Below are 27,064 nucleotides of genomic sequence, written 5' to 3' on the forward strand. Positions count from 1 at the left end.
TTACTCAGGGAGATAAATTTCCATTGGCTCCTGTTATCCTTCCCAATGCACAGGTCAGTGCACTGCCAACACTGCACTCTGACAGACTTGAGAGAGTTTACTAAAAGAAGTAGCTGCGTGGAAATTAAATGAGATACCATTTTGTAAAAGGCTTAGAACAGTGTTTGGCATGCATTAAAAGCTACCTGTTTATCCCATAAGTGAGAATAAAATTTCTTCATTTATTGAAACCTGTCAAGGACATTGGTCTTTGAATTTCAGGGTTATACATGAGAACTTTTTAGTTCCCAGAAAAAATTTTCTCTTGAGAAATCATTGTACATCTGCCTTCCATGAAACTATGATTTGTACTGTTTACTTTTTTGCCTTGCTGGTAGATCACAGTGAATTTAATGCTTAACCACAGCAACTTCATTAATTAGTTCATATGCTGAAATATTTGTGGTTTTATTTCCTGTGCCTGGTGCTGACTTTATCTCATTGTAGAAGGAGTTGGAATATAAGTAAATTACTTAGCTTCTTCCCACGAGCTCTGAATCATTGTTGCCCTAGACTGTACCATCTCCTTTGTGCACCTGCAGTCTGATTTACATTAGGACTGCTGTATGTGACTAACATCTTAGAGAAAAGCCTAGTGGTCTTTGCTCGTTTTTTCCCTCTAGTGGTCTAATTGAATCTTACTACCATTCATCCCATCACTTAAAAAAAAAAAACCGAACCTTCCTTGGCTGTCTCCATGTTTTTCTCTCTCTTTTCCCGGGGCCTCTCAGAGGGTGTACACTGTGTACACTCTGACTGTACAACCTCACTGAACACCCTGACGCCACAGTCTTTCCTGCTTACCCTTTCCCACTCTCAAGGGCACTGCCCTTCCCTCAGCTTCCCTCACCTTTGGGTGAGCAAAACAAATCTGAGCTGTGCTGCAGTAGATCCCCACAAATTTGATGACTTCATATTTAAAATTTGTGCTCCCCATATCTAATGTATTTTTCTGATTCAGTCTATTTTGTATACTGTTACAGATTATGGTTTAGAATTTTAATTTAAAATATCATTCTCTTTGCAGAAAAGCAACACAGACTGGTACCAACAATGCTAGCACCATTTCTCAAACTGTTACGCATTCAGGAGCCTTGAGTAACCTGAGTGGAAATGCTTGTCTAGGAAAACATTTTTGTCAGACCTTTATCTCTGCTGTCAAGCATGCCAAGCTTAATTCTCCAAAGGCCACAAGCTTATGTCCTGTCTTAGTGAAGGATCCTTGGGAAAGGTCAGAGGGAGAAGGGTGCAGAAGCATTGTTAGATTACCTTTTGTTCTCACGTTTTAGTTTTTAATTAGAAAGGAAAAGAGAGTATATAATCGGAAGTGAGCTGAAAAATGTCAGACTATGTATAATCCTTACAAAATAAGTAATTCATATAAGGTACAGTACTGAAAGGATTCTGTTAAAACAAGACTAGTTTTTCCCTGTTGGATTGGCAGGTGTTAGATCAGGTGATACAAAAGAGAAGAGGAGTAGGACCTCTTGCATAGCCGGTATAAATTAATTCATCTACTTGGAAGGGCAGTTTAGTAGTATCTGTTAAAAACTGCCTTCCTAGCCTGGCATGGTGGTGCATGTCTAATCCCAGCTACTCTGGAGGCCGAGTGTGACAGGAGCTTTGAAACTTGCAGGCCAGCTTGCGTAACTAAGAGGAACCCTGTCTCAAAAAAAAAAAAAGGTAGAGTGGCCCTGGGTTGATTCCCAGTACCACAAAACAGAGAAAGTTGCCTAACCATTATGCATTAATTATATATTTGCATGTCAAAGTCAGGAAGCATAATTTAGGATACATTTAAATTTAAAAATAAAAGTGCAAGCAAACTAACTTCAGCTAGCTTCAGATAGTGTGGCTTTATATTTTGGTAGTTTATATTAAATGGAAAGTGAAGGGCAAAGAAAATCATTGCATTGTATGTTGTGAAAAATTTCCATACTTAGGCATTTCAGCAGAAATGATAATGAAGTATTGATAATGAAGTTGAGACACTATATTTTGGCAGATATAGATATAAAATATATTTTGGAGTTGAAAGACACAACCTGTTTAGAAATAGGTAGCAAATGCTTTTATAATCATTCTATATTGCATTTGTCTTAAACATTAATCAAACCAATCAAAATTTTAATCAATTTTGATTAAAATCAAGATTGAAAGTACATCTAATTTTTTGAGCTTCTTAACCCCTCAGTTGTCTTATTTGTGTTCCCCTCAGTATTAAAACTTTCCCAAGTCATGGTTATCAGGGAGTTGGCTTTTTGTAATGCTGAGAATCTAACCTAGGGCCTCACACATGTTAAAATGTGTGTTCTACTACTTAATCTTTAGCCCATTAGTTTTTGTTTTATGGTAAATGACAATACCAGTAACTATAATTAAATTTTTTGCAGCCTAATACTTACATTGAACCATGTGCATTTATTAGCCATTGATATATATGCACATGGTCTGGAATTAACAGAATGCTACTAATTTTTTTAAATATTTAGATGAAGTTCACTGAAGAGCAAAATTTAGATCCCACAATTTAGTCTTGAGTTTTACTTTCTTGTTTCCAGACTTATTGTTTGAGGCGAAATCTCCCTTCCTCAAAATTAGCTGGGGAAATGACCACCACATAGGATTTAACCGTTTTTTTTCTTTTGATACTGGGGATCGAACTCGGGACCTTGTGCTTACAAAGCAGGCAGCGGAACCACTGAGCTAAATCCCTGGCCTGGATTTAACCTTTTTTATGAAGCAATAATATGTAGGCAAAAAAGAGGGGGGAATACTCTTTTAGTTTGATAAAGGTAAATGTCACCTTGAAGAGAAAATTTCAGGAGATTTTATTTATTTTGAAAAATTATTTGAAAGAAATCAGAAAAAAACTGTACTGTATTATATTTGAAGTGAAGAAAAATGATTGCAAAAACTGAAAGTCAAATTGTAGGATTTGCATTCTTTGAGGAACTCAGTCATATTAAATCGTATTACTCCAAGTGCTGATTTATAGTTACCTGTACCTTTTCACCATTTAAGTCATTTGCCTTTAAGAGAAATGCTTAAGAAAGTTGAGGGGACAGATATATTTATAAAAATGGTTACTAGTTCATTGGTATCTCTCAGTGAGGCACATAGTTTTCAGGTAGAGACACTACCCTTCAGTTTCACCTTGGAATCAGATTTGCTAAATTTAAATTGATCTGGTTGTGGCTTACTGCTGTGCGTGGCAATTTTCTGACCTCCAACAAGGTGGAAGTAAAATGTCGACGTGTGCCTTGGCTTCCTTTGGGAAGTACCCTCTGCTAAGTATGAGGTGTTCGTTGCTTACTAATTTCTGCAGAAATATTTATAGGGAAAGAGCTACTCTCAAAACAGCTGTTGGCTTTACATAATGGACAAAAAGCCTATAGCTTTCAGGATTTGGAAATACATTTGTCTACTGATTCTAGTGCAGGCTTCTAAAGAAGATTTTAAACTTGTCATCTTGATATTTTGAGTGACAGGTACTTTGATTTTTGGTAGGTGTTATTAAATGAGTACAAGCTTTCTGAAGACCAATTTTTTAAGTTGCATGAAGTTATAAATTACTCATACTTTTTAAGAAATCTAGGTTAGCAAAATAAGTTAAAGTATAGAAAGATCTATTCCCTAATATTTTTGTTACATTGTACCACATACTAGAGAAAAATGGGAAAAATGTGTGTTCAACTTCAGTAGGATGGTTAAGTAAATTATGGTGCATTCATATGAGAATCTCTTATTTAGCTTCTTCAAAGGTATACATTTTAGAGATAGAAGTAAATGGAATGTTAGGCCAAAGGTTAGAATACCAAATTTCCTGTGACGTATGCTGTCAAGTGATCTTAAGCTTTTCAAAAAAGTTTAGAGATAACAGAAGGAAGTATCCCAAAATGCCATTAGCAGTAGTGGTTTGTAGGAGCGTGGGTATTGTTTTTCCTGCCTCCTTCAAGTTGTATTTAAGATTTCTCGTAAGTGGGAAACTTCTAAAAACAGTGGAAAATATTGTGTAACTCCTTATCAAAGGAACCTCATTTGTTAAATTTTCAGCTTGTATTTGCTGCTTAGTCTGCTACCATATCCTTTTCTGGTTGCATAAAAATAATAAGCATTATTACATTGAAAAAACTGTGTAAGAAGATTATGAATCTTTTATAAATCCTGTTATCACTATTATCCTCAAAGATGAAACTTCTAAAATTCTAAGCTATTTTTGGTAGAAGTTCCCTTAGGAGATGTTGCATCTTTTTCTGCCATATAAAAATATTACCGTGAGAGTTTAACATCTCTTGTTCAGCGTGTGTTTATTGAGGAGGCGTTTCGTTACTGTGCCTTGCTGTAATGCAGTGGTGCCCTAAGCAGGTTCTGGCAAACTTTCTGTGAAAGGCCAAATTATATGCTCAGCTTTTTGTACTCTTTGGTCTCTTTTACAACTATTGAAATCAGCTGTGGTACAGAGTAGCCATCAACCAACAGGTAAAGAATGAGTGTGGCTGTCTTCCAGTGGAACTTCATTTACACAAAGAGGTTGTGAGGGGTTCTGCTTTGAATGAGTTCCTTGTATGGATTTTTGTGTCTTGTATTGGTTGCTTTATCTTGTTGCTGCCTTTCATGTGTCTGCTGTAGCAGCCCTCCCTTGGTTTTACCTCATTCTCCTGTACCTGACTCTTAGCGTTTTAGAAAAAAAAAAAGTGGTAAAATTTACATAACAAAGTTTTACCATTGTAACCATTTTGCTGTTTGGGATTCAACCAGAGACTGCCCATGCTAGGCAAATGCTCTACCACTGAGCCCCGTTGAAACCATTTTTAAGTGTATAGTTCATTCAGTAACATTAAGTGATTCCCTCAGTTTTTGAGTTAAGAATACAAATAACCACGTATCTGTGAAATAGAAGTATGTAAGCCCTTAGTAAAGTTTATGATCTGACTTTATTGTAGGAATTTTGGAGCACATTATTTTTAGCAATTCAAAAAAACCAAAAATTAGAGTTGAAAGTGGCTTTAAAGAACTTCTAAATACACCTCACTTTACATATTTTATAAACTGTACAAAGATATTAGGTTACCTAACTAGTAGGACTTATTTTTTTTCGTTTTCATCTGTTAACAGTTTAATAAAATACTGCATTGAGTTAATGACTTTTAGGTTCAGGATTGAAAGAGAATTTAATTAAAAACCCACCTCCCCAGGTGCTGTTTTTCCCTTTTGTAATGGTTCCAACAGGTTTCCTCACAAGAGTTTACCTGTAAAAGGCAGCCCATTTGATTTTCAGAGCTGTATCATTTTTTCCTTATGTGTAGCTGTAATCTACCCTTTATTAACTGTGGTCATCTATAGCGGTATCAGAGTGATTGCAGTGACAGAATTCACATAATCCCTGTATCTTTCCAATGAGGAGGGTTTATTAAAGGATACTTGGCTGAAGAACTTTGTGGTGTTTTGTTGTTGTTTGTTTTGGTTTTTGTTTTTGAAACAGGGTCTCACTGTGTAGCTCAGGCTGGCCTTGGTCTCACTCAGTGAGACTGGAAGCTATCCTCCTTGCCTCAGCCTCCCAAGTACTGGGATTACAGGTGTGCGCTGCCATGCCTGGCCAAAGAACTTTGGTGTTGGGAAGCCTGGGCAGAGCCGAACATGTGGACTTGGTCTGTCCTGGCCCTGGTCCTCTTCCCTGGAACAGGTAGACGGCTCCTGGGTTACACCTGTGAAGTCACCACATCTGGATAAAATGGCAGCAGCTGACAGGGATATCCAGACATTCCCTCACGGGAAGCTGGCTTTTACACTTGCTGCGGGGGCCTGATTAGGAATAAATTTCTGCAGAATAGTCTCACCCCAACAGCAGCCTGTATTTTAACACATCTCACTCTTGCTTTGTACACGATGGGAGTTTAACAAGGCATAACAACAGTTTGGTCATCTAACATAAGTAATTCTCCTATTTGCGTTTTGGATAGAAATTCTTCGAATAAGTAAGAAACCTCATTTTTCATTTTTTTTAACGAACTACAAATGTTTCTCCTAAAACGAAGTGCTTCCAGCTAGACATTGATGTGGCAGCCTGGGGCCCAGAGCAAAGGACTGAGCTCTGATGCTGCTTAGGGTCCAGCTACTTGAATGAGTTGTGCGTTGCTGTACAGTTGCTGTGAGACGCAGGCATTATCTGTAAACTGAGGACAATTAACCTAAGTTAATTGACTTCATAAGCCAACAGAAAGTGAAAGTCCTTTTTTCTTAGTAAAGCTTTAAATAATTTCTTAAATTCCAAGAGTAATTAGCCCAGAGTAAAATGACTTAAATAGAATTTGTCACTTTGTCACACTTACATTTATTCTGATATAGTATTAATGATTTTACATAGTCAGCCACCAAGAGTGCAGCTTTCAGCCTGACTGGTTTAATGACTAATTTGTTGGGTGGTGATGGATTTGTTATTAATCAAGTCACTCTAAATAATAAACTGATTTTAAAACTATCTCAAATGCTTTTCAAGGACTGTAATTTTTATTGTTTAAAAAAATTTTAATGTTACTAATATTTTTGAGACAGAGTCTCACTGTATAGCACGAACTGACCTTGAACTCACCTTGCAGTCCATTCCAGGCTCTCTTCAAACTTAAGATCTTTTCTGCCACAGTCTCCTCAGTGCCGGGATTATAGGCCCAGGCCTGGCCAGGATTATAATTTTAAAATGAAAACATGTAGAAAAAGCCCGCACATTCTTTCGTATTGTTAGTAGACCAATATTTTTAAAATTCCACTTGGAAAAAAATAACAGATTTTGGTTATCTGATAGGCTTACTATATAATATAAATGATAAACTATGTGTTTTAAGAGTTACACAGGCTAAGAAAAACACTACCCTTGAAGGTTTATAGCATAGTTGGTTTTGACTTTTTTCCTCTGTTCATTTTGTAGTTTTTAGGAAAGATGTTTCATTTTCTTCCTTTCATTGATATTTTTTATCTATGAGATTTTTGAACTGATAAGATGAATTAGCAGTATTGCTCCTAATTACAAATGAGAAACTTTCTAGATTGTCCCTTCCCGTCAAACCAAAATTAAATGCTTCGTCTGCACTTTCTGATCCTTTTTTAAAACATTTCTACCACAGTACCTGTCACATTACTGTAGTCGTCTCTCCTTTTAGACAATAATCTTGCTTTATTCATCTTTACATCCCCAATCTTTGGCACATAATAAGCTATATAATAAAAGTAAAAAATTTCTTAAAAGTTAGCAACTAAGTGTGGTAAAAAGAATATTGAGAATCTGGCTGGGCAAAGTCCTGTGATACAATTGGAACGATAGTTAATACATTAAAGGTTTAGAGAAAGGAAAGTTTTAAACAAGACTTGACAGGTTAGAGAAAAAAACCAGTGAGAAAGCATTTGACTTATTTACAGGTCAATAGGTCTAGTCACTTATATTGAGAAATTCGAAGTGGTAAGTTAGGGGTAGACAGATAGTGCAGAGCTAAACTATAGAGAACTGAATACCAGCCTGAAGAGTCTGAATTTTCCTTTGTAACTGGGAAACTGATGGGTGGGTAGGTAAGTAAAAACAGCACCTCTTCATGTTGCAGAAGTTGGCCTTGAATTTAAACACCTTATGTATGCACAGTGTGGTGCAATCTTTTCATTTATTGGTTGGTCTATAGAACAGTTTTTTAGCCCTGAAAATTAGGTATAGAATTGCTTATAGGTAAACAGCGGTGCCTTCATTAGCACCTCTGTGATTCACTGTTGTTTGTGGATACCCAGGGAGTGCCTGCCTTCATCCCTGTGGTGGGTTCCCCTTGCCGGAAAACCCACTCTGTTGCATTTCCAGCACCTGCCCATCTTTCAGTTTTAGTTCAGATTACACCTGAACAGGACCACAGGGAAGTAATTTTTCAGTGACCAGATCTCACAGGTCTTTTCTTGTCATCTCTCTACATATGTGTCTCTGATTTTCCCTTTTAGACCGTAAATTAGACTGTAAAGTGCCTGACATGCTGTACATATCAGAGTTAAAGGGACTTTTCATTTTTGTAAAATTTTAAGAAAGCTTCTGTGTAAGGCTAAAGTAGGTGAAAATGTGGTTAAAGGAACAATATGGTAAAAGGATCTTAAAGATGAATTATAAAAAATAAGAATAAAGGGGAAGAGGTAAGAAGGTGTGAAATGTGGATTTTTCTTTGGGTTTCCTTTGGTGAATACCCACTTTATGTTATGATACACAGTCTGGAAGGCTCACTTGAACGTGTCAGTGATTATTGATAGTACAGTTTGAGAGACTGCTATATTTTTTGACACTAAAATTTAAATATGTCTCAGATTTCCTAGTCTATAAGTAATTGAAACCTATAGCTTGTAGCTTTTGAATTTTAGTAGCAAAATATTTACATCATTGTGAAGACGTAAAGATGTTAAACTAGGAGAAAGATGAGGGGCTAAAGCAAGAAAGATCTTTAGAGTAATTTCTACCTTTTTGAAAGTTTGGGGAGAATATTTGTATTCTGTTTACCAGACTGTTGAAACTAACAGATTCTCAGATCAGTTTTACCTTTTTTTTTTTTTTTTTTGGTACTGGGGCGCGAACTCGGGACCTTGTGCTTTTGAGGCAGGTGCCGGAACCACTGAGCTAAATCCCCGCCCAATAAGTTTTTTTTTTTTTGGTACTGGGGATCGAACCTCGGGTCCTCGCGCTTGCGCAGCAGGCGGCAAAACCACTGAGCTAAATCCCTGGCCCCAGTCTTAGCTTTTAAATGATGAGATAGGTAGTATTTTTTTTTTTATTACATTTGACAGTTTGTGAGCATATTTTTAAAGCACAGCTTAAATTCTTCTATGGATAAAAATTAGTTTCTTGTCCTAAAGCAAGTAAATATTTACTCTCTTTGCTAGCTATGGCAATGGCCCAGTCATTTTAATTTTTTTGCACTATGTACCATAGGCTAAAGAAGTGTATATTTTATGTTATTTACATGGCTTTTAGGCAAAGCAAATACCATTTACTGGTGTGATAAATATGTAGAAAGCTTACTCTGCAGTTTTTTAACATGATAAACTACTCCCATCTGAAGTTTATCTGGCAAATCATTTTCTGTAAATAATTGGTGTGTTATTACCCACTGATTTTTTTAACACGAGGTTCAACTTCTCTTTAAAAATTAAATCATCTGTATTATTGAACTCTGCTTAATGGTATTGGATTAGAGTAAGACCTGGAAAACTTGTTTGTGCCTTGTGAAAGTAATCCATACATAGTAAGTTAAAGAGCCAGTATACCGCAGTGGTAGTTGGGACTCGGGATTTAAAGTTGCCTCTGCCACGGTGCAACCTTGGGAAGTTTTCTAACCTCTCTGAGCTTCTGTTTGCCCATCTGTGAAATGGGGATAGAATGACTCATGTTAAGTTTAATATACCAGGAAGTGTAGCATGTCTTATGTAATAAATAGTGGGCCTGCCATAAATTCATTGGAGGATCTCAGAGACAAATTAGAAAGGAAATAAAGCGGAAGGGGTAAAAAGGTGTGAAACACAGATTCATATATTTTAAGGTTGATTTAATAAAGCTAAAAGTTGGTGTAATGGATTTGAAAATTAATATAAATATCAATGCCAAATTAATGTTTCTTTTAGGAGAAATTTTATATGTTTATGTGTGAACATACATGCTTTATGAACCATCCCTATATCCCATTGTCTTTTAAGATAGAAATGCACGGCCCACTAATAGTAGTTTGAGAAGTAATTATGTTAGGATATATTTAAATACATGTAGTTTTATTAAAATATGGAACTATTATACAATCTTTTCAGTAATCCAGGAAATGTTCAGGTATCTAGAAAAGCTCTTTTCAACGGTACAAAAACATAATATTAAACAGACTTATGCTTTGTGACTTTTAAAAGCAATATACATAATTTTCCTGTGAAACTTTGTTACACTTGTGAGTATCCCAGAATTAACTATGCTAATTTGTAAATTTAAGAAAACAGAAGGTATTTCCTCCTCTGATTCTTACTTTCTTAAAATACAGGTCCATTCCTTTTCTGAATATTTCATACATCCCTACATGCATACATGCATGCAAATATGCATGTATGTATTTCCCCTAGACATTTTAATAAATCACAATAGATGGGGAGGAGATTGGTCTACCGTAGATTGATTATCCTTATACTATCACTGTAAGATTTTTGATAGTCACTGATGTTCAGAATAAGGAAATATGTTTTTCATTTTTGAGTCAAGAAAAGTTATTACTTAGGTTCATTAAATTTATTTTTACTTTAAAGCTTTTCAGTAGATAAGAAAAATGGGTTTCCCGTTTAAAAGTTTGGTTAATCTTAGCATTTTACTGTTACACTAGTTTTAATTAAAATTTTAGTGTGATGTAGGCATGTAATCCCAGCACTCAAGAGGCTGAGGCAGGAGGATCGCCATAAGTTCAAGGTTAGCCTGGGCTACATAATGAGTTCAAGGCTAGCCTGACTGCATGATGAGACCTTGTCCCCCTGCCCCCAGGCCAAAAAGGATTTTAATGGTAAAATTTTTGTTCTAATAGTTTTATATGATTTATGGAATTGAATCTATGTGAAATCCTTCCTGCTTTATAAATAATAGCTGCCACTACCATCGGTTTGAGTGCCTACACTGCCAGGGAGTGTCCTAAATGTATTGAATGTATTTAGTCAACTGATACGTCAGTTGATGTAGACACTCCATTTTCTTCCATGAGGAAACTGAATCACAGAAGTTAACTTACCTTAAGTTACATAGCTAGCATCACAGACAGGATTCCACAACTTGTGCACTTGATCTTAACTGCTGTCCAGTAGTTAATTGCTATCACTCCCAGATTTTATACTAGATATGATGTTTGAATAATATATAGACATCACATTGAGGAAATACAAATGTAATATCCCAAAGTTGACTCTAACTTGGACATTTACTGAAGTTTGTAATTAGTTGAATTTACTGAAGTTTGTAATTAGGTGATTTTACTGTATGGGAACGTATACTGTATCTCTTTAACAGATGCTTAGGCATTAACATACTAGAGTTTGTAGTCAAGATTTCAAAACCTGGGATTGGAAAATAATCTGTGTATTAATGAAGCATTTTTTACTTGTTTTTCAAGTGGTTTCTAGCAGTACTGATTGGTGTTTAGAAAATCAGTGATGATTGTGACTATAGTCATGATGAATAGATCTGGCTCAGCTGTGTTCTGGTTCATAGATGGTTTAATAATGGGTTTACTTAACATCATTAGAATGTACCTATAAGGATTAATTTTGTATTTTTTCCTCCCCTTCTAGTAAAATAAAACAGGGTCTGTTACCTAGCTTGGAAGATTTGCTGTTCTATACAATTGCAGAAGGACAAGAAAAAATACCTGTTCATAAATTTATTACAGTAAGTTTCTGTATTTTTCAAACTTTTTATAAAAAGTTAGTTATGCTAAATAGCATTGTTGAAATACAGTCTTAAAAATCATCTGACATGTAGATTCTGACACTGTTCCTCTTACTATGTTTTCAAATTTTTATCGTGCTCATTTCAAGGTAAACAGTGAAAGAAAAAGAACAATGTGAAACTTATCCAGAAAGTGGGTAATAGTGACACAAATACCACATGTTCAAGTCTTGGGTAGAAGTTTTTATATGCAGGAATGAAAACTTGTAGTTAGAATAAGCATATACATTATTTGCACTATATATTTACAAACTCTTATTTTTTTAAAAACAGGCACTCAAATCTACAGGATTGCGAACGTCTGATCCCAGGTTGAAAGAGTGTATGGATATGTTAAGATTAACTCTTCAAACAACGTCAGATGGTGTCATGCTAGACAAAGATCTTTTTAAAAAGTAAAAATTTCTGCCAAACCTTTAATGGTGATTTGCTCTGCTATACGGTGATTTCCTTTTAAAACAAAATTGTATCTTTGAAGGCCAGTGCTTCCTATATAAATGAAAAAATGGATTTAAAAGCATCATTTGAACAACAATGATGATATACTTGAATGATGATACATACTGAGTTGAGCATTCTTTAAATCTGTTGTAAGGAAATTTAGCAATGGATGTTTTAAGTTTCTCTTACCTGGAGATGGCATTCAGTTTGAATAGAGAATTTTTGAATTTTTGAAATTTTGAATTTGTTCTGTCCTTGCTTTTATTGATCTCCAATTCATCTGCATGTCTTTCAGCCCTTTTCAGATGACATCATAAAATGAGAGGGGTTCAGACAGTCCTGTATCCCTTAGATTTGCGTTTGTACATTGTCTGCCTCTCTCCATTCTTCAGACATATTAATGCATAGGCTTTGGGCTATTTTCTTTTTTGTGGGGGTACTGGGGATCGAACTCAGGACCTTGTGCTTGCGAGGCAGGCGGTGGCATCACTGAGCTAGATCCCAGGCCTATGGGCTATTTTTGTTTCTCTTTAAGCACTTAAGAACTAAAGAGAACTTTGGAGATTAAAAAGTCTTCATTTGTTTGAACAGGGAGTATTTTGACTTTCTTATATTTGCTTATCTGTGTATCATTTCTCTTCATTACTGTATTCCCATTAGCTTGACTGTTTAAAAGTATGGATGACATATTTGTAATGAGTCTTACAGAGTCAATAAGTTTTTTGTTTTTTATGGTACTGGGAAGTGAATCCAGGGTCCTCGTACTGAACTGTAACCCCAGCCCTCTTTTAATTTTGAGACAGTCTTGCTAATTTGTCCAGGCTGAACTCAAATTTGTGGTCCTCCTGCCTCAGCCTCCCAGAGTGCTGGAATTAACATGCCTAGCTCAAATAGTAAACTACTAATAGTTAAATGGAAACTAGAATAAGGCTATAAACACCACCAGACGAGATTGGCTTTTTCTAAACAGTAGGCTCTGGTTGAGGTAGATAAAGAGAATTTCTGCATCTGCTTGGAAAGTTTGTTCATATGTGTGTGATTTACCTTTACAGCATATTCTTTTGGAGGTTGCTTTGTTCTGGATACCTCCTGGGAGTGCCTTGGGAGTATTAGGGATAAGTATTTAACGGAGGTTCTCTGAAATGTCCTGGCATGCTCTGAGGCACTGCTGGCTTTTTAAAATTTTTGTCTTTTCACCAGGAAGTTCTTGGTTCTGTTAACTCGGCTGACCTTAATGTTCAGACATTAGGTCCACTTTGCAATTGGTATTAAAAATTTTGAGTCTACAGAAACTTTCTTTGTGGAGTGCAGGAGCTTATTTCCAGACTTACTTGTGCCTTTTTAACCACTGTTACTTAGTTTTTATTGTGCATGAGCTGTCTGCACAGTCTCAGCTCATGGTGCTCCTGGAAGTCACTGGCTCCCAGAGCACAGTAGTGAGGTGGTAGGTAGGTCTGCGGGTAACAGGTGTGGGGAGCTGCATTGGCGTTCTAGGCGGAAGAGCATTTTACACTTGGCTTACAGTTCAAAATGCTTTTTGTGCCGTATAAACGTGCTGTTATGTTTAAATGTGAAATTTGAAGCATTTTATTCTGATTTTTTTTTGGTTCCCAGGGATCGAACTCAGGACCTTGCGCTTTCGAGGCAGGCAGCTGAACCACTGAGCTAACTCCCTGGCCCTTTTACTCTGATTTTTAAGCCAGGGAATCACAGTTGTAAAATTTTCTATCTGTAAATAATGAGATAATTACCATAATTTTAAACACTAATCCAATTTTTAAAAATCTGTGATTGTAATCTAGGCAGTTTCCCAACTTGACAAATGCTTAGTCGTCACATGAGCAGACTATAGACAGTAAGATTTTCCTTTTCATCCCTAGAATGAGGGAACTCAAAATCTTTTGACTGTTAAAGTCACCTGAAAGAGGATTACTGCAGAGAAATTCATTCTTTCTGTTTTTAAATGTAAGAAATTGTCCAGTTAGTATTGCCAGGAAATTCTCATCTCCATGCAGCTGGGGAGGATATGATAAAACCTGGAATTCATTTTCCCTGAGAAATAATTCATGAAGTGGATAGGTTTGATTGAAATCAGTGTTGGTATTTTACATAAAATGCATTGCTAATGTATTTGGCCTTTGTAAGTAACCTGACAAACAGCTATTATGTATGATTTTTTTCCCCCACAATGGGAAAATGAGTTCTAACATACTTTTTGGAGAATGATCTATTTGAAAGTTGGAGACTGCCTCTACCCATCTGTGTAGTCAGTTGTTTTTAGTGCTAATAATTCTTAAAACTAATAGAAATACTTATGTTAAAAATTAATCCTTTATTCATGCATTTTTAAGTCTTAGGTATTAGAAATATTTTTATGTGTGATCATAGTTTCTTGTTCTTTTTTGGTGTTGGAGAAAGTTGAATGGTCTTTTACATTTGTATATTTGGTTTTCTTAAAATATTCTTACCTATTATGTTATTTTACTAATGAAAATTATGTATATGAAATATTTTGTTGAACATTACAGTTGTTAGACATAAACATTTAAGTAAAGAAGGAAAGAAATGATTATTACCAGTTTACAGATAAGAAAAACTGAACAAAGCACAGAAAAAGATATTACTCGCCAAAAGGTGTAAGCACTTCCTCAGAGTTCATTTTATGTAACTTCTAGTTTTTTCAGTTAGACTAATAATTATGTTAATGCTCAAGAAGAACTTTAGTATTTGGAAAGCCCATCAGTATGGAGTTAAACAATCTTTTGAGTGATAAAAGTGACTTCGTCCATCATGGTAATTAGTAGTGAAAGGTATTGCCATGGCTTTGCCAGGTGCTCCTGCTAGAGAAAAAACAAGCAAAAACTCCAGAGGTTTTCTGAATGTAAAATTACAAGTCTTGATTGGTTTAAAATAATAGGTTAAGGGCTGGGGATTTAGCTCAGTGGTTCTGGCGCCTGCCTCGAAATCACAAGGTCCCGAGTTCGATCCCTGGTACCAAAAAAATAATAATAATAGGTTAATAATTTAAATTTGTGTAGTACATCTCATTTTCTTAGTTATAACTTCTGGAAAATGAAGTATATTTGAACTGATGTAGAGATAAGTAGTAATTTATGCTGGGCAATTACTCTGTTCCTCTGAGAAAGGTGTTTTTTGGTATATATGTAACTTGCAGTTTTAGTATTTTCAAGTTAAATTTTAGAAGCTATTTGAAGCATTTTATTTATTTATTTATGGTACTTGCGAGGCAGGCGGCAGAACCACTGAGATAAATCCCCGCCCCTTAAATATTAAATATTAAAGCAATGGTAATATATTTTAGAGTAAGATTGAAATGATCAGAAAACCGTCAAAGTTTATTGAAGTAAATTTTATTGACCATAATTTCTTAGGTTTGTGATGTCAACTAGTACTACTTCTATAATAATAGTGAAATTTCAACTATAATTATGTTGTAATAGTGGATCCTTATTACTGATAACAATAACTATATTAGGATTTTATTTTAAACTTATGTTAATTTTATGTTGACCAAATGAATATACATTCTGAATTTTTATTACTTTAAAAAATTTAATATTTTAAATGTATTATTTAATTTTAATTTGATGTTTATCTAGAACAACTTGAATTAAAATATTGAGGTTTACATTTTAAAAAACTTTACCACCAACTTACAAAGAAATATTGAAAGTGTTACTTCATTTTTCCATTTGAGTAGTGCATTATTTAACTTCTTAGAATCTCATTTCTTATCTATGAAGTGGGGAAATTCTTCCCAAAATTTTGATATTTTAAGGATCAAACAAGATAAGTAGCACTTGTTAAGTTATAATTTTTTTATGCCACCACGCCTGGCACGACTTTAGTATTTCAACTGTCAATGTTTGAACTTTTTAATTTATTAGGGTTTACCTTTAAGATTTATTATAGTGGGTATTGTGGCTTGATGTCCATGAGTCTCTGTCAGTTAAATAAATATTCCATTGCTGAGTTGTTTTTTTTTTTTTGGTACCAGGGATTGAACTCGGGTCCTTGCGCTTGTGAGGCAGGCGCTGGAACCACTGAGCTAAATCCCCGGCCCTCCATTGCTGAGTTTTTGAGAGTCAGAAGATTTCTGTCATAAAGTATAAAGTTGCCGGTAATCTACTACAAAACTCTTCTTTAAGATTACATTAACACACTGATTTCCTATTCTGACTTTAGAACAAAGCAGAAAATTGGTTCATATCACTAAATCTTATGCCCTCCCATCTACATCGTTTACCATGTCTTTAAAATAGCTTTAACTGTAATATTTTTACTGTATAATACATGTATCAAGATGAATAATCTAATTTAGTATTTTTAGTGATTTAAGATACTGTAGTATAAAGTTATTCTACTGTGTATGAATTTTTTTTAAATTAATACATTATTTTTGCAAGTATTTCAACAAATATTTCATGTAAGAAAATTCATTCATTATTTGGACTAAACTATATTGGTGTGATCCTCAGTTTTTAAACTTAGAAATACAAAATTTTAATATCCAATTCAGGAAAAATATGTCAAAATGCAACATGTTCAATTGTTTTTAAAAATACCAGCACTAGTTATATGGGAGCTAAGAGGTATATCTCTGAAGTTACTTAACTTGGGAAATACACAGTTGTCATCTAGGATATTTTAAAGTTGATTTTTGTCATCCTGAGTGTTTATCAGTTTTGGTAGAACAAGGAACTTGTTTTGATGGTCTGAATACTTAGACCTGGTGGAATGCTCTATCATTTTAATCTCTGATACAGTTTTTGAGTATATCTAATTAATTTCTAACCTGTTCAGCTTACAAGCAACTGCAGGAAAGACTGCTGGAAGGAAAAAAAATAATGTAGAAAGAGTATAACTTATAATTTAGTTGTATAAAATGATGAGTTTGTTTTTTATTTAAATATGGGGTAATATTCTCCGACCTAGTGCTGTTACTACCAGGTACCAAGAGTTGAAAGGTACCCAGTCTATTAATTCTTCTCTCACATTGCACAGATGTGTTCAGAGCAACATTGTTTTGCTGACACAAGCCTTTAGAAGAAAGTTTGTCATTCCTGACTTTATGGCCTTTACCTCACACATCGATGAGTTGTTTGAAAGTGCAAAAAAGCAGTCTGGAGGAAAGGTAACATTTCTGATGTGCATATTTTCCTAACCCAATCACTTAATCACTTACCAGTCCAATTACTTAAATTCAAGATGACTAAAAATTGCATATTTTTTCATTAATTTTTATAAGATAAAATAGCAGGAAATATAAAAATGTCAATTTTATCAAATTTATTCAATACAAGAATCAACTGGTGGAAACAACCCCGGCTGGGGCAATGCTCAGATAAATAAATGTGTTGCCCGAGTGACACTTCGCGTGAACTGTTAAGTGGTTAATGAATTCAGCTCCATTTGAGGTACACTGAGTAAAATCGTGTGGTTTTAATTTGGCTAACTAAAAAGTGTAAATGAATTATCTGGATTTAGTGGTTTTTAAAATGTTTTAAATATTTAACTTTGATATTCTGACTAAAAAACCTAAATTTAAGAGTTTTTTAAATTTTCAAATTACTGAGATGGCTTTTAACCTTTTATTTTAAAAAAAGGCCTTAGTGGAAATTTCTGCATATCTGATATCCTTGAACATAAAATAAACTGTTTATAGTTTTTTTAAACCCTCTAGGGGATAGCGGTGTAGTTGGTAACAGAGTTACTTGCCTATGATGAACAAGGCCTGGGGGTGGACCCTCAGGATACTTCCCCAAATCCTCTAAATAATGGCAGGGCTGTTCTATTTAATTTTCATAGTGAACCCTTATTTAATCTCCACTTGGAAAGCCCTGGCTTTCTTTTGTTTTAGCTTTGGGTAGCTTTATGGTGATAAAACCTCTTGATCATTTTAGTGTATTATACACATTAGTTATTTTCAGATATTTGATTCCTAATTTTTTTAGATGGTGAAACTGCCAGCACCCATGGCCTTGATTAAGGAAGTTCTATACTTTTTTCTTTAGGAAAAATCAAGTCCACATTCCTCTCTTAGATTCTACGCTTTTTAAAGAAGAAAACAAATACATTGGGAAACAAATAATAGTGGGTAGAAGAAGTCACTTAATCTCACCCTAATCTTGAAGTCTTTTGTGCCATTAGTTCCACAGGTCTTGTTATAAAGGGTAGACTGCAAGGTTCTTGAGTGTTGTAAGATAACTAGTCATTGATAGAAGCTAAGCTGAAGTAAAGACTTTTTTGGTAGAAAATAATGTTACTTGTCTATATTGTGACTATTAATTTCTTTCCAATATCTTGGATAGGTTGCAGATTATATCCCTCAACTGGCCAAGTTCAGTCCTGATTTATGGGGTGTGTCTGTTTGTACAGTAGATGGACAGAGGTGAGTTTATTTCAAATCCTTGTCAGTCAACTTTAGGCCTTATATTTTGCATAATAGTGAGTGTGAAATAAAGAAAACTATCTTCTATAATAGAAATTACTCCTAACATAATGTAATTTCAAGAAGGTTAAATAAGTTTAGATTTTAACTTAATTTAAAAACTTGAAACTAATTTTATGGGGTGTTTTTTTTTAGGTACTTCATGTTCCTTATTTTCATTTATAGTCTTGTTATTTGTATTTTATTATTCAAGTATGAGTGGTTACATATTTAAGAAAAGCAGTCTTGTCAAAACATGACATTATTCTCTATAATGGACTGATCACTAATAAAATTAGTCCCTGTTTCTCAGTTTATCATTGGTCACTGCCCTGTCATCTTTATTCCTCAAGTTCCAGATGAGCATAAGAGTCAAGATCATCCAGTATAACATATCCATCCATCAGTCATTTGCAGAGTGAAAAGTCAGTGGCAGAACATACAGAATTCTACAAAGTCCACGAAAGCCCTGTTTACAAAATGAGGATATCGTAGGCACACCTGACATATAGGGAACTGCAGAATTATAAGAGGGATAGTGATATAATGGGGACAATCTAAAGACTGATTTAATTTCATAATCAAATTCATAGAGGCTTTTGGAAAAATGGTAATGTTCTAGAGTATTTTCTCAAGAACAATCCTTTTTATTGTACTAAAAGTCAGACATAAAGAGTTATGTTGTAATGTTGTAAGTGGGTTTTGTCAGAAAAATTATGCGATAAGAGGCAAATTCATATTTTTTCTATTTTTATATTTTTTTCATTAAAATGATTCTTTTAAACTTACATAAAAAGATGTACAATTTAAGTTTTAAAAAGTTAAACAAGTTGGGCCAGGGATTTAGCTTAGTGGTTTTGCTGCCTGCTGCCCAAGTGCAAGGACCCGTGTTCAATCCCTGGTAACAAAAAAAAATAAAATGACTTTATTAATCAAAAAATCTGCATACCACACATAAATTTGTGAACTTCAGATGTAAAATGTAATAGACCCTGGCACATTGACAGAGTTGAATACAGCTTTTAAGTATATGTAAAGGTTGATGAATTTATATCAGGGATGTAATTTTACACTGTTTTGTTAAGACTTCAACTCATGTAACCTTATTTTAGGGTTTTATTTTTCAAGACTGTTCCAATTGAAGCCTTTTCCCCCTACTTAAACTTTGATCTCTTCAGTGCTTTTTACTTTTCAATAATTACCTTCAAGTACTTAAAGTAAAAAGCACATCAGCCCATTTATTTTGAAGATAAGGAATCTGAGGCCCATGGTTAATGTGATAATGGGAAAAGAAAAACAAGAACATAGGTCCTGTAACTTACTAGTCCTCTTCTTTCCATCATTACATCATTGTCTTACTCTCATTTGGACTCATAAAACATGACACTCACTGTGTATTGCATTAAATGTTGAGTGCTTGAAAGGACACAAATGAGATGACATAGCTTTGACCCATGGAGCAAATTCCAGTAGGAAGTTTTCTTTTTTTTGCTGTACGGGAGATCGAACTCTGGACCTTGCCCTTGCCAGGCTGGCACGGCACCACTGAGATAAATCCCTAGCCCTCCAGTAGGAAGTTTTCTACTTTTGCATATTGAGGAAATAGTTTGTCATACAATAAAAAAAGCTTTAACTGAGAAGAAGAAACTATCATGTAATCCTGCGTGATTCTTCTCTTAAAAATTCTGTCTTCTAGTGTTCTTTTATGTAAAATTCTAAAAGTTGACTTTGGAACTAGAACACAGATTTTTTTTTTTTGGTACTGGGGATCGAACTTGGGTCCTTGCACTTGCGATTCAGGCTGCAGAACCACTGAGCTAAATCTCCAGCCCCTAAAATGGACCTGGCTGCATTTTTTTTTTTTGGTACTGGGGATTGAACTCGGGTCCTTGCATTTGCGCAGCAGGCAGCAAAACCACTGAGCTAAATCCCCGGCCCATGAACACAGGTGTTTTTAAATCCAAAGACAGTAAAATAGATTTCTTATTCTTTTTTTTTTTTAAAGAATAATTGTCAAGTTTACCAGTCTGAATTAGAAATTATGCATAAATTTGATAGGAAAAATATTATATACCTCTTATGTACACATATATATTTTTATTCTGTCATATACTTAGAGGCGAGGTGGTCAGATGCTCCTGTTTGATGTATGACGTTTTGGTTCACCTCCACCTGGCATAGTTACTACTGGTGCCCAGTTTCACAATGCATAAGTGTCACTGAATGGTGTACCTGTGGTGTGTCCGGGTGTTGTTCAGGCACTCAGTGATCACCAGTGAGCTGACAGGAAGATCTCTGCCCTCGTGAAGCTTATGATGGGGTTAGCCAGAACATGAGCATTCCCAAGTCTACTTTTTCGTGTATGTCTCAGTCTGGTAATATATACACCTTTCTTTTCATTCTTTTGTTTATCTGTATGGTTAGTAATGACTGCCTCTTGTAGTGTTAGCCATGTATAGTTTATAAAACTTCTACTGGAGCTGGAATTAAGAGGTGGTTCACAGATGAGACCTTCATAGACCGAGTGTCAGAGAATAGTACTGAACTCTTAGACTGACCTGGTGTGGCTATGGCTTAAGGCTATGAGGACAAAAAGGGTGAGTAATTTCTAAAAAGGGCTCGTTTATATGATCAAATGCAGGTAGTAAGGGGGGAAGTACTATCTTTCCCTCAAAGAAAACTGCACGATTTGTCTAATGTAGAACTATTCTGTTACCTGAGTACTTTTAAGCTTTTAATTTTTAAAAAATAATATCCCAAGGGCCAGGGATTTAGCTCAGTGGTTCCACCACCTGCCTTGAAAGCGCAAGGTCCCGAGTTTGATCCCCGGTACCAAAAAAAAAAAGAAATAATAATAATAATAATATTCCTCTTAAACATTTATTCTTTAACACTGAAATGAATTTTTGTAATTGAATTATGGGAAAGATTTTGTAAATTGAAATTAACGTAAAAATAAAAATTATAATTATGTAGTTACTTTTGTTTTGATTGACGTTAATTATTTTGTAAATTAATAGGCATTCTATTGGAGATACCAAAGTTCCCTTTTGTCTGCAGTCCTGTGTAAAACCTTTGAAATACGCAATTGCTGTCAATGATCTTGGAACTGAATATGTGCATCGCTATGTTGGAAAAGAGCCAAGTGGATTAAGATTCAACAAACTATTTTTAAATGAAGATGGTAAGAATTACCTAACAATTGATTAGAAAAAATACATTTTTCTGTGTATATCTAGTTTTAAAGGTGTTTTGTTTTATTTTGTTTTTGAGGTAAAGTCTCGCCATGTTGTTCAGGCTGGCCTCGAACTCACTATGTAGCCCAGGCTGGCCCCGAACACAGCTGCGATCCTTGTGGTTTAGCCGCCTGAGTACTGGGATTACAGGTGTGCACCACCATGCCTGGCTAAGAAGTTATGGGGAAGCAAATTAAAAGTGTGCTGCTTTTTAAAAATTTTTGTGGGATTTCTGCAAAATCCATTGAGACAGTTTAATCACTTTCCTTTAAAAATGATTATTTTTCCAATAAAATTAATTTTTAAAAAATGATTATTTTAGGCATCTTCTACCACTAGGGAATTGGGTAGGGAGAGAAGAGGGGGGCAAGGAGTGAGAAGTCACTTTATAACCACCAGTAAGGAAATAGCTTGTAAATTTCAGACGGTCTGGAATTTACTTAGAAATGACGCAGGGAGGCAGGTGGGAGAGTTGGGTGTGATGATTAGCATGTTGGTGATTATTGCTGCTAGACCATTCTTTGCCAAAGGTGAAGAAACAAGCACTTACATTTCTTCTAGTCCATTGTCTTCGCATTGGCTCTTATCCTATGTGGGCACATAAAATGTATGCAGATGTGTCGAATTAAATACTGGGAACTGTGAAGGGGCACAAAGAAATGAGATGACATGTTTTTATCATAATGAACAAATTCCACTAGGGAGTGATATTTCTACTTTAACATATTTATATATTACTTGAGTGTTCCTGTGCTACCACTGGGGAACAGGTCTGTACCAGACTGGACATATAAATTAGTGGGCACACGGTGTATTCATACACTGTCATTTCTACTTTTCTATATGGTATGTATTTAAAAACTTTACTAAGAAAAAGCTTGAATGGTGGTTAAAACATTGAGATATAGTACTTGTGGTGTTTTTACTGTTTTTCCTCTTTCTCCTAGGTATTTAGTATTTCAAAGAACTGTCATGCATTATAGCTGAGCAGCTCCCCACTTTTATTACTTTGCAGGAATTTAAAAGGAAAAGGAAGGAAAGTTAGTAGCTTGACCTGATAGAAAGATTTTGTGTAACATAGCTGATACAAACTAGATTAAACTTTATTCCTGTGGGGTGGTTTCTATTTTTTCATCTTTCAAGCATATTTAAAGTTTCTGATTGTTCAGTTAACATAAAGAATTGATAAGTGAAATAAATAGGACGCACGTGTAAATGCCGAATAGTTTCTCTAATGTGAGAGACTGAAAGTATAATTAAGGATTAAAATGATTAAAATGAATAATCGATAATCTGAAATAGGAAAAGGTCCAAAGGGGTAGGGGAAGTGGGAGGGGAAGGGGAAAGGGAAGAAGAGAAAGGAAAAATTATGAGAAAAGAAAAAAAAAAGGAAACAAAGTCTGTGTAAATAGGGAAGGGCGCACAGGTAATGGGGAAAAAATAAGAACCAAGATGCATCATGTACAGGTACAAGCATCCGATGATAAATGTAAATGTATTGCATACCTAAAATGTACCAGTAAAAGGATTTAAGGAAAAAAAAAAAGAATTGAAGTGGGGGAGAAAGGGAGGGATAAAGGATCAATAAAAGAAATTGAGACATGTTATGTACTTGTACCGACTCCCCACAAGGAATGTAAATTTTTTTCCCCCTTGGTACTGGGGATCAAACTCAGGACTTTGGGCTTGGAAAGCAGGAGAGGTGCTGCTGAACTACATCCTTGGCCTCGAGGAATATAAATGTTACATATTGCAAACATGTACCAAAAAGGGGAAGAAGCGGGTCAAGAGATGGGTGGACAGGGAAGGGGAAGGGATAAAAAGGGATTAAGACGAGTTGCATGGACATACCAGCTTCCCCCAAGGAACGTCAACACCATGTACTACACACATGTACTAATAAACTACAATTTTTCAAAATTTTAAAAATTGAAGAAAATAAGAGTGAAGATTCCAGTAATGGTTGTGTGAAATACGCATTTGTGTCTTACTGCTGGATGAAAAAAATCTCTTACTGTTTTATTAGTTTTTTAAATGAAATTATGACTTTTTTAGAGCTATTACACTTTCTCACCTATTTTCTATAATCTTTTTGTTCTGATTTTATGGAGATTTCCTTAAATTACCAATTTCAGTAAGGATATCTTATGCAGATGCACCTCATTAAGCTCACTAACATCCAGATTTAGTATAGAAAGAATTAATGCTGCTTTGCTATGAAAGGCTGATTCTGGTGAATTGGTTTTGAAGAAGATATTTAAAGAATAGAAAATAACAAATGTTGGAATTTGAATGTTAATTCACAAAACGAAAGGAGCTTGGGGTAAATGAACTTAATATTATACCAATAGTTTGCCATGTACATGTCTGGTTTTAGAAATTATGATTTATTGATGCTGTCATTTGTAGAAGAAAAATATGGCTTAAAAACTCCAGAATTTAGCACTGTTTTATATGAAGAACTGAAATATAAAGTTTAACAAGAGCTTTTGCCCTAGTATTCGTAGCTTTTTCTGAGCTTGAGACACTGTGCATCCTGAAGCTACTGGAACAATGAAGACCTCACTCCTTCCTGGGTTCTGAACCTCCTGTGCTTTTGAGTCTTGGTTTAGACCCACCCCAGCAAAACAATGTGAAGATCATTTTTATGTTTAAAATTTCAAGGGTAGATTTTTGATGAAACTATATTCAGTGTAGATGCATCTATGTCATTACAAAATTTTTAAGAAATATATTAATATTACCCTACCTTTATAAGGTTGTGATGATAAATTAAGATTAACATGAGTATAATAAATAAATACAGAAATTATGGTACTCTCAGTAATCGCAGTTTGGTCCTATGATGGACTTGACTGATACTTTCTCATAAATGAGTAAATTATTTTATGGAGATGTCAGTTTTGGAAACCATCTCCTAGGAAAATCTTTTTCTACCTTATGGTGATTAGATTAATCAGTAGTATAACCTTTGATGTCTGTTAACAACTCTGGAGGGTAGGGAGCAATGGTTCCCAAGAGTATCTTAGCTAATACAAGAAGAAACAGAAAACGGTACCTCTAAAACATGATAGAGAAGACGGAGTTAAGCATTGTATACACTTACTTACATTGTCTTACAAGCATGTGATTGACAAGGGACCACAGAGTATGTGTTGGCTGTAAGTTGTAGATGGTTTAGGAGGAGGAGTGGGGTTAATTCATATGAGGAAGACAGGACTGACTTGTTTGGAAAGGATAAAATTCGATTTGTAGAACATATTAAAAACAGGTTAATGTGAGGTAATTGAATGTGAGCCTTTAAATTGCTTCGCAGCAATTTAAAAGTGTATAATACCCTATTAACTAACTTAGTACTTATATCACCTGGTCGGTGCCTTGACCTTACTCCTCTTGTCCAGCTGACATTTCATATCCTTTGACCAACACCCCCCAACACACATACAGCCCTGGTAACCTCATTCTCCTCTGCTTCTGTGAGTTCAGCTTTTTATATTTCAAGAGTGAGGTTATGTGATATTTTTCTTTATGTGCCTGGCTTATTTCACATAGCATAATATCCTCCTAGTTTGTCCACATTATAAATAACATTTCCTTATTTTTTAAAGCTGAATAGTATTACATTGTGTTTAATGACACTTTTTTATTCATTCACCCATTGATAGACACTTAGGTTGATTTCCTCAGCTGTTGTGAATAATGGCTGTAACAAATATGGGAATACAGATACCTCCTCGATACTGTATAATTTCATTTCCTTTGGATATATACCCAGAAGTGGGAATATTGGATCCAAAATGCACAATTTTAAAGCATAACCTCCAAATCACATTGTTGATCTTCCATTAAAGGAAACTGGTAGACTGTAGTTTACCCAGCTAATTTTTTTTTTTAATCTCCTGATTATTCTTTTAATTAAAAAAATTTTAGCAGCTTTAATGAGACACAATTCCTGTACCATATAACTTACCCACTTAAAGTGTACAATTCAGTGGCTTTTACTGTATTCAGAGATAGGCAGCCATTACTGTGTTCAGTTCCAGAATACCTTCATCACCCTCACAGAGAAATGCTGTGCCCATTTAGCAGTTATTCCTCATTCCTCTTTACCCCTGGAAACTACTAATACACTTTCTATCTCTAGATTTGTCTGTTGCTGGGAAATTTCATATACCTGGAATAATAATTAATATATATATATATATATATGGCCTTTCTTACTGCTTTTAGTTTAATGTTTTAAAGATTTGTCCATGTAGTGCTATTTTTATAATATCTGTATCTGATACCATCACTTACCTACTTTTCAGCTGCTGGGATGGTTGAGTTGTTTTCACCTTTGAGCTTTTGTTAGTAATGGTGCTGTGAACATTTGTATGCAAGTTGTTGTATGAACTTATGTTTTTCTTTCTTTTGATTATATACCTATGAGTGAAATTGCTGGATTATATGTAACTCTGTTTAACGTTTTGAGGAACTGCCCCTATTTTCTAGAGCTCAAGGTTGGTTAGCTAGAAGCTTGTCTCAGTATATGATAGAGGTAGAATTTTTGATGAGTTTAAATTGTAGGTAAATTTTTAAATTATAAGAAATATGTCCTTATTGTAAGAGATATAGGAAGCAAAGAGAATATAGGCATATCACTGGTCGCTGTTTGTTTTGTTCTATGTTTATACATAAACACAAAAATTTTTAAAAAGCAAAAATAGGATCACATTGGATACGGAGTTTCTAATGTTATTTTTAAGATAGTAGTATTACCTGAATACTTAAGTAGGCATCAGACACTTCTAAGCGTTTCATGTGTTTTAATTCAGTCATTACAACTCTTACGGCATTTACAGATGGGGAGATAGAATGAAGTTACTCGCTCTGGGTCACATAGCTACCATAGAAAATGGCAAAGCTAGGAAATTTGGATGTTTTTACATTACTGTTCACTACACTGTAATACTGGTTTGGTAAGTAGTTTAAACAAAACTTAAAAACTACCATGATAATGGCTTAAATTTTTTAAGTTCATGTTTATGAGAAATATTTATGCATCAAAGAAAATGGCACCAAGTATTGGAAGTAATTCTGCTGCTTTTGTATTTTACAGATAAACCACACAACCCTATGGTAAATGCTGGAGCCATTGTTGTCACTTCATTAATAAAGGTAAAATCCTGGCATTCCCTTTTAACCTAGTAAAGTTTTTGTAATAATACCAAAGGCAGAAAAATGAATCTTTGCTTGTTTATGTAGGACTATGAAAAGCTTTCTCTGGATGTTAAACTAATTTTGAGGTATAGGTTTAGGATTTTTATGTATTCCAACATAAAATATCATAATTTCAAGGCCACATTTAAAAACAGATGGCTCACGTCACCGTATATCCCAACAATAAATCTCAGCCTCTTTCTTGACTTGGCAAAGATA

The 27,064-nt window shown here is 34.8% G+C and overlaps 1 protein-coding gene across 1 annotated transcript in view; it reads left to right on the plus strand.

The window, feature by feature from the left end:
- Window positions 1–20: 20 nt before the first annotated feature.
- The window catches only part of LOC147821004 (glutaminase kidney isoform, mitochondrial-like), a 46,819-nt gene continuing 19,775 nt past the window's right edge, over window positions 21–27,064 (plus strand). The window contains exons 1-6 of the mRNA XM_087202640.1: window positions 21–11,455; window positions 11,789–11,910; window positions 16,982–17,111; window positions 18,289–18,368; window positions 21,428–21,591; window positions 26,745–26,803. Of these exons, the coding sequence (XP_087058766.1) occupies window positions 11,840–11,910; window positions 16,982–17,111; window positions 18,289–18,368; window positions 21,428–21,591; window positions 26,745–26,803 (504 nt within the window). The 5' untranslated portion in view covers window positions 21–11,455; window positions 11,789–11,839. The remainder of the gene's footprint in view (window positions 11,456–11,788; window positions 11,911–16,981; window positions 17,112–18,288; window positions 18,369–21,427; window positions 21,592–26,744; window positions 26,804–27,064) is intronic.

Source organism: Heterocephalus glaber, unplaced genomic scaffold (assembly GCF_053883595.1).
Source record: "Heterocephalus glaber isolate CG9 unplaced genomic scaffold, H.glaber_assembly_v1.0 deba00001777, whole genome shotgun sequence".
Classification (NCBI taxonomy): domain Eukaryota; kingdom Metazoa; phylum Chordata; class Mammalia; order Rodentia; family Bathyergidae; genus Heterocephalus; species Heterocephalus glaber.